This window comes from Primulina tabacum, chromosome 1 (genome assembly GCF_025594145.1).
Source record: "Primulina tabacum isolate GXHZ01 chromosome 1, ASM2559414v2, whole genome shotgun sequence".
NCBI classification, from domain to species: domain Eukaryota; kingdom Viridiplantae; phylum Streptophyta; class Magnoliopsida; order Lamiales; family Gesneriaceae; genus Primulina; species Primulina tabacum.
Genome location: NC_134550.1, coordinates 35,225,892 through 35,238,887, shown reverse-complemented (window position 1 = coordinate 35,238,887; position 12,996 = coordinate 35,225,892). Strand labels below are relative to the sequence as shown.

The 12,996-nt window shown below is 36.8% G+C and overlaps 1 protein-coding gene across 1 annotated transcript; it reads left to right on the top strand.

Annotated features, from left to right (window-relative positions):
* Window positions 1-11,741: 11,741 nt before the first annotated feature.
* Window positions 11,742-12,655, top strand: LOC142508408 (uncharacterized). The gene is made up of 2 exons (XM_075619531.1): window positions 11,742-11,749; window positions 12,154-12,655. The coding sequence occupies exons 1-2, from the start codon at window positions 11,742-11,744 to the stop codon at window positions 12,653-12,655; spliced, it is 510 nt and encodes a 169-aa protein (XP_075475646.1).
* The last annotated feature ends 341 nt before the right edge of the window (window positions 12,656-12,996 follow it).

Genomic DNA, 12,996 nt, shown 5'->3' with positions numbered 1-12,996 from the left:
CTCTAAAATCTGTATGACTCTCTCCGATTGACCGTCGGTCTGAGGATGAAATGCCGAGCTGAATAGTAGTTTAGTCCCCAATGCTGTATGCAGACTCTTCAAAAATGATGAAGTGAATTGTGTGTCTCGGTTCGACACTATAGACACCGAGATCCCATGTAGTCTAACTATCTCTCGAATGTATAGCTCTGCATACTGTGTCATGGAAAAATAATACTTCACTGGTAGGAAATGTGCTGACTTAGTAAGACTGTCCATTATTACCCAAATGGAATTGAGTCCTTTCACCGTCTTTTGCAATCCTACCACGAAAGCAATAGTAATTTTATCCCACTTCCACTCGGGAATGGGAACTGGTCTAAGCATTCCCTCTATTCTTTGATGCTCTTTCTTCACTTGGTGACATGTCAAGCATTCGGATACAAAGCGCAGATTTCTCGTTTCATTCCCAGCCACAAATATAAAAGTTGCAAGTCCTTGTACATCTTGATACTTTCGGGATGAACATAATAATGGGTACTGTGAGCTTCAGTCATAATGTCAACTCTAAGAGAATAACCCCTAGGAACCCATAGTCGATCTCGATACTTAACAATGCCATCCTCGACTGAATATAACATGATACCCTTCGATTCATCTTGTCGTCTCCACTTCTGAAATTGCTCATCATTAGACTGTCCGGATCGAATTCTATCTCGCATATGGAATGTACTTTCAACGTAGCGAGATTAGGGGCCTCTCCCCTAGCATAAACTTCAAGATCAAACCACTGAATTTCCACTTGTAGAGGATTTTTCACTGATATTTGGGCCAAGACTGCCCATTTCCTACTCAAAGCGTCTGCCACTACATTAGCTTTGCCTGGATGATAGCTAATGTCGAATTCATAGTCCTTTACAAGTTCTAGCCATCTTCTTTGTCTCATATTCAGCTCCTTTTGGGTGAAGAAATACTTGAGGCTTTTGTGGTCCATAAAGATATTGCATTTCTCACCATTTAAGTAGTGCCTCCAAATTTTTAGTGCAAATACCACTGCTGCGAGCTCCGGATTATGCGTCGGGTAATTCTTTTCATGTTTTTTCAGCTGTCTAGATGCTTACGCTATGACTCGCTCATGCTGCATAAGAATTGCGCCCAATCCTAGGTTCGAAGCATCGGTGTATAACACATATTCACTTGTTCTGTCGGCATTGCTAGAACTGGCGCGGTAGTGAGTACTTTATTCAAGTGATCTTTTATATATTTTAATTTGCATGCTAATGGGCTTAGGTTTTGGACTTTTAAGTTTGGGAGCAATTGGGCCTACTAATCTTAGTTAAATAAGGCCCAATAACACCTATTTAATTGAAAAATAAAAGTTTATAAAAATTAGTTTTCAAAATAATACTTTGACATTTTAAAAGTCTCTCGTTTACGCAAAACCAGCTTCTCGGATAAAATCGAGCTCATCTTGTAAATTAATTTGAACCCTACCATTTTTAGAAAAATTTAATCATATTAATAAGCCTTGAAAATATTTATTGAAAAATATTTGTTTATCTTGATCGTCCCCAGTCTCATTTCCTATCTGAAAGTTTTACATAAAATTATGCAATTAGGCCCTTAATCATATATATGCATCATGTAAGCATTTAAAATAACTTAAATAAAACAAGTAAGCAATTTAAATCGTTTGCATTCATGTGGTTTACGTGAGTTGACCTTTTGGACATTACAAGTACAATATTACTACTGACACTTCCGGTTACATGAAGTTTCTGAATGAATACAGAAGCATTTTGCACCAGACTAAGATCCTAAATGCGATATTAGTGAAGCCAAATGCAGATGAAAGATGGAAGTGGCCTGAAGCTAGAACAGGGAGATTAGATGTATGGTCTCTAAATTGCGATAACGTAATCCAACTGCGTGTAAATCTAGGAAAATTGGAAAATACGTAATTTAATTATTTAAATTGCATTAATTAAATATGGTAACATGTTTAAATATGGTTTTCTATTAGAATGCATAAAACAGTGTTTTTAAGGGTTATTCGAGATGCGATCGAGGAACGGAGATAGGGGACCGTAAAGAAGAAAATATTTTTATTAAATGATTTTTAATTATTTAATGTAATGTCTATTTAATATGTAATTTTCGAAAATGGTATCTTTTGAGGTGTTTTTACTCACCGAGTCATATTTTAAATCGGTAATCGATTATTGATGAAAATAATGACTTTTTGGGAACTCGGCTAATATTTTCTTAAACTATCCTAAACGAAATATTTTACCTACTAATGGGCTAATGTACCTACTATACTATGGTTATTGGGGCTAAAATCATATCCTATATTTTATATAAAAGCAAGCTTCTAAAAGACTAACCTACACACTCAAAACACACGCACACACCAAGAAAAAACTAGGACTCTTTCTCCCCTCCTTGAAGGGTATGGCTGCTGGCTGTTGTTGGGGCACGTCCAGGGTTCTAAGGAGGTCTAGTCATGGTTCTAGATATGCTAAAGGAAGGCTGGTGTGAAGGCTAGGGATGAAACAAGAGAGGCTTGATCGCGCGATTCCATCTAGGCGCGGTTTGATGGGTGTGCAAGCTAGGGTTGTTAGGTCTGGACAAACAGCTTGTTAAGGGCTGGGTCATGGTCCTAGGATGGTTGGTTAGGGTCTGGACATGATGGTTATGGTCTAGGCTCGAAGGAACTCGTGGTTGTGAAGTTAGGGTTTTCGAAACTAGGGCAGAAAAATTCAGTAGCCTTATAGGCTTGTTCAAAGGTTTTAAATGGCTTGATTTGGGTTGCATAGGGTATGGTTAGGTGTTAATAAGCTATGGTTCAAGCCTGGTAAAATTTGGTTAAGTTTCGAGTCGATTTGGGTTAAAACTGAGACATATGTTGAAGTTGTAAAACGAATTGAGAAATTAGTTGAGGAGTTTAAGTTTACATCTAAGAAATACATATGAGTGTATTTTAAGGTATTTGATAATTTTGGATGGATTTGGGTAGTCGTTTTAAGGTCCAAGGGTAAATTGGGAAAGTAGGGTTTCGAGGGCAAAACAGTCATTTTAACACCTGAAAATTGTTAGATGTCCTGTTAGTGCCCTGAATGCTATAATGAATAGATCAAAATGTTTATTTTAAAAATATTATGGGGCTTTATGATAAAAAAAAATAATGCTAAAAGACGTGTTGCATGCTTGGTTTAAAAGAAAAATGATATATATGCATGAATTTGTATAAGTGATGAATATAATGAAAGGTTGAAGGGATGACTTGATTGTGACTAATACGAAAGCATATGATGATATGTAAGGTCAAGGCTCAGTTGACGGGTGAGATGTCACTGATGTCCCGCCGCCCTGGTACCATGGTCATACGCAGATGAATCCATCGACCAAAAGCTGAAACAAAAGTCACAATATAATGATCTGAATTCAATAAAAGGGAAATGATATGTATATGATGAAAGAAAATGGATATGATGAAAGGAAAAAGGTTTAAGTTGAAGCATGTTCATGAAAAGCTATTTACTTAAAAGTATCCTTTCACTGTTGCTTGAGAATGAATATGTATATTGTTATCAATGTTAAGATTGCTGAGCCAATAGACTCACTAGGGGTGACTGATGCAGGTGACGATAATCTTTGATGAGGATGGAGGACTTGATGGTTGAACTAGCTAGCTGGTGGTGCTCATAACCCGAGGACCTTTGTTAGTTTTTTCGCACTTATTATGATTTAAGATTACTTTAAAGATTTTATGAATTTTATGCTTTTGAGAGGTTTTGAAAATATTTAAGAGTTTTTTCTATTTTGAAAATGCTAGTTTTATGTTTGGTCAGACGTTTACGATTTTATGTTTGCACTCGTTATTTGGAATTTAACTAATAGGTTGGTTGGTTTATTTTAAATGGTGCAAAGTATATATTATGTATATATCTATATATATGGATGCATTTTCGGAGAGATTTTTTTAAAAAAATTTGTATTTAAGAGACAAATGAGTAGTACATGTTTTAGTTGGTATTAGAGTAATGTTCTTGCAAAGGATTGTGCTATCGCCAGTTCCAGAAAGCTCATTTGTCAAGCCTCAAGTCTGCAAGTTTAGTTGCTTTAAATGATTTTAATTATAATACCTACATGTTTACATGGTTCATATGTTTAAGTTACATGTTTAAAAGATTTTTGAAGTTAAATAATATTCATGCTTAAGTTTCTCGATAAAGGATTTTTATATGCTGTAGATTAGAACCTTAGATTTAAATGCATGTTGGTTCAGTTTAGAATTTGGAAAACGTTCAAATATAATGCCTCCTAAACGCGCACTTAGCACCGATGGGAAGCTGAAACTCATGAGGATCGTCAAGACAATGCACCACACCTCTTAATGGGGATGCTGCTAATCGTGTTCTAGAGGGCATGACACGTTTTCGGAGCAAAGGTTTGAGGCCCAGCAACGAATATTCTGGAACAACCTACCCATTTGCTGCTGAGGGTTAGATAGATCTCTTGTGGTACACTTCCATTACCTGAATATGGAGGATGCTGACCGAGTTAGGTGTGCTACTTATATGCTTCGAGATGATGCTTTTTTTGTGGGAATGAGCTGAACATGGTATCAATCTAGTCACCCTCACTAGGGTGCAATTCAAGAACATTCTTCTATGAGAATTATTTTACTGCTGACGTTCGAGGACGCTTGAAGAGGGAGTTTATGACTCTCCATCGGGGGTACATGAATGTGGCTGAGTTTGTTAAGAAATTTGATAGGGGTTGTCACTTTGTGCCCCTTATTTCTAGGGATGCTGATGAGAAACTAAGCCATTTCTTGAATGACCTTCGACCTACTTTATTCTGTGATGTTGATGTTGATGTGACCGACGGATTATGCACCTGCTACTGCTCGTGCTTTTCAAGCTGAGCAAGCCCTGAAGATTTTGACTTCGAGATGCAGCTCAAAAAGCAACAGAACTCTCAGCCAGTCAAGAGGAAATTTACGGGACCTCCCAAAGCTCAATGGCAGCAAAAGCCCCAAGGACAGTGGAAGAATCCGGGGCAACAAAAGCCACCACAGTCTGGAACACCAAAACCTGAAGAGAGGCCACTGTGCAACGAATACAATCGCCCACACCTTGGCAAGTGCGTGTGGGGAACATACAAGTGCTTCATATGCAAGGAGGAAGGACATAAAGCCATGGACTGCCCAAAGAAGAAAGAACCAACTGTTGGCAGAGCTTATGTTATGCATGCTGAGGAGGCTAAGAAAGAGCCAGACACAACTTTGATCACTGGTAACCTTGTTGCTTAACATTTTTATATTTCCTTTGTTGTATGAAATGTTAAATTGTTTATGAGAATTGATTGGGATAATGAAGAACTTAGAAGAAAATATGATGCATGCTCTACCTTAGTTGGATTACGGATGACTTTGACAATTATAGAAATTGGGCATAAAATATAAGCCTTAATCATACAAAGGAATGAATAAAAACGAAATAAGAATCTTAGGGATTATAATGGAAAATCGAGAATTTTGGGATATATATGGCATAATTCGAAAATTATAGGGGACAAATAGTAAAAAACGAGCTTCAGGGCTTAATTGCACTTGGTCGAGACTTCAAGGGCCAAACCGTAATTTCTAAGCGGTCCAGCGACTGAAATTGAGAAAATCGAAAATTCTAAGGTAAATATAGAATTTCGAAAATTCAGGGACTAAATTGCAAATTTTAAGAAATTAGATTTGTTTTCGTAATTTCGAAAATCTTAGGGATCAAAACAATAAAATTCAAGAGTTTAGGGCTGGAATTGATGTAATTTGGAATTTTTTTTGGGCAAAGGTGCAATTTTCGAAAAAAATTTAGGACCAAAATGTAGAAAATTCGATACTTTAACGGTTTGAAGTTCAATTTTTGAAAGTTATTTGGGGTCAAAAATTATAATTTTTTAGAACTTTTGGGTAATTACTGATAGAAATTCTTTAAGTTTCAACACGATTGGATTTGATAGTACATTTATCGCAGGAAGGATATTCATTTTAGGTGTAGCTACATATGCATTGCTGGATTCGGGGGCTATACACTCATTTATGTCCGAAAAGTTCGTCAAGCGACTAAAGATTATACCCGAGGGTATGGATTTGGGCTTCAAAGTTTCCATTCTTTCTGGTGATCAAATGGTTACTACGAGTATTGTGAAGAATCAGAAGATTCGTTTGCAAAATGATGTGGTTCGGGCAGATCTTATCGTACTCCCAATGCATGAATTCGATATCATTCTTGGCATGAATTGTCTAGGTATGAATGGAGCTTCAATAGTGATAAACATAAAAAATTGTACATTAATTAAATGTTTTATAATATAAATTTATGATTTTTGCTTTATTATATGTTTTATAATAAATTGTATAAAATATAAGTTGTTGTGTAATTATAAGTTGTCACTATTTTTATAGTTTCGATAAAACAAGAATAACCTTGTATTTGCAAATGGAATTAAGATGATTCTTGGACCTGTAGAAAATTGATTTTAATATCTACAATATTGATGGCAAGTATGAGATAAAAATCTTCTTATAATTGGGATCAAATTAAGCAACAAATAAAGTTACCAAAGGAGTGTCAGTTTTACCATGCTCTAGCATTTTGACCATATCTGTGAGAACCCGGAATTTACGAAGCGAATCATGTAAGAAATAAAACTCGAAACTAAGCTCAAAACTTTAATCTTAACTATAAAACTCAAATATAAACTTAAATTTTCAGTTAACATGACTCGAGGAAGTAGCTCAAAAGCCCGGAGATGAACTCAAAAGGGATTTATGCCATAATAAAACCGCATCAATCGAAGAGTTGTTGTCCGAGGAGTAAAACCATAGCTCATGAACTCAGGATCTCCGCTCAGGGAAGCTTATTTCCTTTGGTCCTAAGAGAACCAAAAATGGAGCTAGGAGAAGAGCTAAAAGATTGGACATATTTATGACCATTGAGTTAACCAAGAAGAAGAGCTAAAGGACCTAAAGGTTTGGACAAACTTATTATGCAATAGATGACCATTGAGTTAACCAAGGAAGGAGCTAAAGGAGTTAAAGTTTTGGACAAACTTATTATGTAAGAGTTGATCATTGAGTTAACCAAGAAAGGGAGCTAAGAAAAGAGCTAGGAGGCTTGGACCAATTTATTTTGCAGGAATGGACCCTTTAGTAAACCAAGGTGACCCTTGATGCTTGGAATAACTTTGACTACATTTATTTCCTTGCTTGGGCAACAAGGGGGTCGGCCAAATGGGAGATTAAGATACCAATTTCCATCTATAAATAGCACACAAGGGCTAAGAAAAAATACTTCCAAAAACACACAAAAAAAAATCGGCCCCTTCCCCTCACCACAAAAAGCTCTCGGCCGGCGCAAACAAGGAGAAAGAAGGAGGAGTTGTGCCGGATTTTCAGTGCTGCAATATGCTGTCCATACTGTCGTGAAGTTCCTGTCCAGGTGCGGTCATCACTCGGCCAAAATTCAGCAAGTTACGTTCAACCAAGTTCTGCACATTTCGAACCATAAATTCAAGAATGGTAAGTGGGTTTTTGTTACGTATTTATTTGTTATTTTAAACTTGGATATATATAGATATATATATATCTATATCTTGACATGCATGTGTGTGTGTCCACTCCTTTCGAAAAATACAGTCTTTCCTTTTAAAATTTCGATCGATGAAATAATCTTTCTGTTTTCGATGTTATTTGATTCCGCTGTATTCGTTCACAATTCCGATATGTTCTGTTCCATAAATCTGAATTCTGTGATACACTGTTACAAATCGATTTGAAATGGAACGATAATTGTAATTTTGTCTGGCCCCCATCAGTGGGTATAAAACTGTGTTCTGGCCTTACACCTTAGAGGATAAAAATATTGGGGACAATTTGACCATAGAAATGAGATGAGTAACAATGCTGTGTTTGTTCTGAATTGCTCTTAATCGTCTGATAATCCTTGTCTCATATTTAATTTGGTTTTGTTATGATATGTCAAAAGTAATAAGTTTTGAAAGTTTGTTAAAGAGATGCTTTAAAGATTAAGTTCTATATATATATTTGGAAATCGATCGACCCCCACATGCTGAGTGTTTCTCAAAACAGTCACCCCTTACAACTTTCAGATAAGAATGAAGAACAAATAAATGAGGAGGAACAAGAGGCATTCTGAGGATGGTGATTGAATGACAAGATCAAGAATCAAGATTTTTACATTTCCTTTTGTTTAGCTTTCGTAAAATCTGATGTAATTTTTATACTGTTGTCATTGTAAAGACAATATTTATGAAAAAGACTTTTTTTTTACCATTTGCTACGAGGCTTAATTGTTTTCAAGTAATTGTTAAACAATGTCGGATGTCACCGATGCCTCGGTCTCGGTGTAATAGCCAAGCCTGGTGTACGGTACGGTTTAAGTTTTCATAAGTTTATTGACTACTTGGTCAAGTTTAGGTATAGTTTGGATGTTAAGAGTTTCGATTTATGATTTATAGTATGGTTGGTTATAGATGATGTGTAGTGCTTTTGTAGCGGCGTTACGATTAAATTCATGATAAATTGTATATTGATCCAAATGAGGTGAGGCCTTTTCCATTAGAAAGATAAGACATAGAGGTGTAACTTTTTTATTTTGAGTTTTGTTCAAATCATTGTGGAAGGTAAGCCAAAAGTGCCCCGAAGTGTTTCGTGTGTTTCGACGTTCCTCCAGTGACACATGTTGGCAGAATGAGCATAACTTTTTACTCAGACGTCCAATTGATCTGAAATTTTGAGGGATTTAAGATAAGACATAGAGCTACAACTTTTTAGTATACCACTTTTCCAAATTATGAAGGGAAGAGGCGTTTTAGAAGCAATCTTTGGAGTGGCAGTGCGCAGAGTGAGCGCCCGAGCGGGAATAAATGTCCGCCCGGGCGGGCCTTGTTCGAAAATTTGGTATTTTGGCCGAGAGTTCCGCGCCCGCGCGGAAAAAGATGTCCGCCCGAGCGGCCAGCGATTTTTAAAAAGCGTGTTTTTGGAGTTTTAAGTGCTTATATACAAGTGTTGCTCTATTTTCTCTCATTTCTTCCCTCATTCTCGATTTTTCTCTCAAGGGGTGAGCTAGGGTTCCATTTTCTTTCTTTTGTTCTCTTGATTCTAGCCTCTTGTTGGATTATTGGAGTGAGAGCAAGGTTATTTTGGGTTCAAGAAAGCTAAGGTAAGCTTTTGGTTTAGTTTATTCTTGCTTTTGGAGTTGGGAGAAATCATGGGTTTGGTGATGTGTTGATTTTATGGATTAATTGATATGGGTTTACGATTATTGAGTTGTTGATGGTTCAATATATGGTTTATTGTTGTAGGTTTTGTACCAAGATTATAGATTCAAGGTGTTCTTGTGGTTTGTAAGTGGAAATTCATCCCTTGTCACATGATTATATATGTATTGTGTTTCAAAGGTTTTATTGTGTTATTCCCTTCATTTGATTCACTATTATGTATTGATACCTTTGTTGTATATTTTGGAGGCAATTGATGTCTCAACTTTGAGAAGGGAATACAAAAGAGAAAGAATATCAAAGTGTTTGATGAAATGTCCCAAAGAAAGAGTTTAAATGTTTTATGGATTGATAGATACATAGTCAGAGATTGCATGCAATTAGTTGATCAACGACCATAGGCTTATATCCCTCAGAGTTGTCGATTTATATCGATGGGATAAGAGCACCACAGACAGAGTTACTATTGATATCAATCCACCATAATAAAGAGAAATACCATCTCATTGTTATGCTATTGCTACGATATACATGTTTCAAAGTTAATGGTATTTTATGTTTTCAAAGCCATATTTTACAGAATATACTATGTATCATTGCTATGTAAGAGTTCCACTTGCTGAGTTTTATACTCATTTCAGTTATTTCATGTGATGCAGATAAGAGCGACAGACCTGGACGTTGATTGTGGCCCGGAGTCATATGCATACGAAGTTGGAAGGAAGATGTTATTTTGCAAGTATTTTTGGATCATGATCATAGGAATGATATTTTGTATTTTGTTATATCATTTGAATGATCATTTATTTACTTTTAAACATTTCATGGTGATGTATTTTGAAACCTTCCTTCATTTTATAAGAAAATTTTAAATTCCGCTGCTATTTTTATTGTAAACGGGTCGAGGTGTCACACTCGGGGCGTCACATTTAAATGGTATCAGAGCCGTCAGGTTAGTGGGATTTTGATAGACAAAATTTGACGAAGTCAAATTTTGGCAAAAGCCTAGTGCATTCCTATCTGCAGCAAACTCGACCATCGAATTCATTCACATCTTATGTCAACATCTCGAAATTTCCTTCAAAATTCAAAGCCAAACTACTTAAATCATTCTGAAAATTCCTGGTATAAAAAAAATAACAAAGTCCACGACAACTGTGTGCCCATTCAAATTTTCTGACTTTCTATCCTTTGTTACTGTTATGATATTTTACCTCGATTTATTCTAGGAAATGGCTGCTCCATGGACTCGTGCTCAAGCTGCCCTTCGTATGCATCAACTCATGTTAAACAATCAAGCTAGGGAAATAGCGACTTTGAAGGCGCAACTTGCTAGAGAGAAACTAAAGAAATAGGAACTTATCGAGGTCAAAAACATAATTGAGACGGACGTGCAGCGACTCACTCATCATCTGGACTTGGCTGAGAGCCAACTTCTTCAGATACCTACGGAGTCAGTCTGTATCGAGCGCCTAGCTACACTGAATAAGGACTTGCTAGAGAGAGTGGAGACAGAGAGAGACAGTGCTACTCGAGCTCGTCAGCATCAAGAAGAGTTTAATAACAAACAAGAACGTTACATCACCAAACTTCATAGCACCATGGAAGGCTTCAAGATCAGAATAACTATTTGCATCTGGTGGTAGAGAACATGGAAGAGGAGGAGTAAGCACCGATGGAAGTGGTAAACAATGACAACGATAGCGACGATGAAGAAATGATAGACTAGACTAGTTAGATATTATGATTGTAAGAAAAATATGTTTTGAAAAGCACTAAGTGTAATAACTTATTTATAAAATAAAACTTTATTATTAGCCTTAAGTTATCGGCCTTACATGGCAAAATTTATGATAATTTTATAAACATGTCAATAAAACTCATTTCTTTTAACCTTTATAGGAAAGCAAACATGGACCCTCAAATTATTATAGCCGAACTCCAAAAACAACTTCAGGCAAAGGAAGCAGAAATAGAAACGCTGAATATAAAAAATGACAAGCTTTAGAGAATAATTATCAATTAGATGGAAATAATAAATGCATGGATAATTACCTTTACGAGGCACGCGAAGAAGCAAGGACATTACGAGAAGACGTCAGGCGTTATATTCGCCTATCATCAGGAATCAGAATGGCAGCACGAGATCACCAAACGAGAGTTGAACAAAGCGCAAGATAGGATTTTTACACTCCATATTCGGGATGACAGTCGTCTCAAAATACAACGCCGCCTTGAAGAACAAATCAAAGAGCATGAAGTCAATGAAAACGTAAACCAATCCACAATTCAAGAGCTGCAAGCGGAAGTGGAAACTCTGGCGAAAAAAAACGCTCTATTGGAACAACACATCAATCAACTTCAAAATGATATGGTCAACATGGAAGACCACATGGGCGAACTCGAAGAAGACCAAGGAGGAAATCCCATGGAAGAATAAATTGACGAAGGTGTAGGAGATGGTGAAGTGCTGGACGAATAGAATAATCCCTAGGATAATCATCGATTGTATTTAGGCAAATTAGGCTAATCATTTTGATATTAAAAGACTGATTGTATGTATTTCAAAATTTAATGAAAATATTTCTTTGATTATGTATTGTTTCAAACAAATTAATAAAATATATGTTTATAGAAAATGGCAGGCAGACCACCCAGAAACAACCGTAACCCCTGCTGAGTTAATCGAAACGAAGACGAAAATCCACCATCATAACCGAGGGTGAATTCCAGTAGAGAAGACATGAGGGCAATAGCTACTATTGTAGCAGCCACACTGCAAGGAATTGTGAACCCAACTGCCAATGCCATCCATCCACCACCATAACCACAACCTCGTGGAATCAAGTATCACTATGAATCCCTCCGAAGGAATCGAGTCCCAACTTTTGATGGGAATCCTGATCCAGAAGTCGGTCATAACTGGCTTAAGAATGTTGAAAACAAACTCCATTTGCTGGAAATACCTGAAGAGCTCAAGGTTGAAGTAGTAACACCGTTTCTGGAAGACCGAGCGCACAAGTGGTGGGAAACAGTGTCACCATCTTTGGCTGAGGTAGATCAAATCACATGGCAAACCTTCAGGAGAGAATTTTTGAAGCAATATTACCTAGGAGAACTTCATCTGCAAAAGTTGAGCGAGTTTAAAAAATTTAAACAAACATCGGACTTGACAATGATGGAGTACACCTTAAGGTTCAATGATCTGGGAACCTTTGTTCCAACCATCATGTCAGATGAAACCTTGAAAATGCACCATTTCAAGAAAGGGATGAACAGCCAAATTCAATCTACTTTGGCTGTATTCAGGCCAAACAATTTTGCAGACTTAATGGGTGTGGCAATTAGCGCGAAAACTGATATCAAACGCTGAGAAGAAGAGAACAAGAACAAGAGACCTTTTATTAGTCAGTCTGCTTCGTGTGGCCCCAAATTTAAGAGGCAAAATCAGTCAAGTGATCCCTCATGGGGAACTTTTGACAATACTGTCCGCAAGGAAGGGAAGTGGTATGCTACTTGTCGGCTGAATCACATCGGGGAATGTTATAGGAAAATATGTGCTTGTTTCAGCTGTGGAAAGGTGGTCATCGGATTTAAGATTGTCCTAAGAACAAAGATAAAGGGACTGGACCTAGTAAACCAAATGAAAACAAGACTAACGCTCAAATATATGCCATAACCCAGGAAGAAGCTTATAACACAAACGATGTGGTG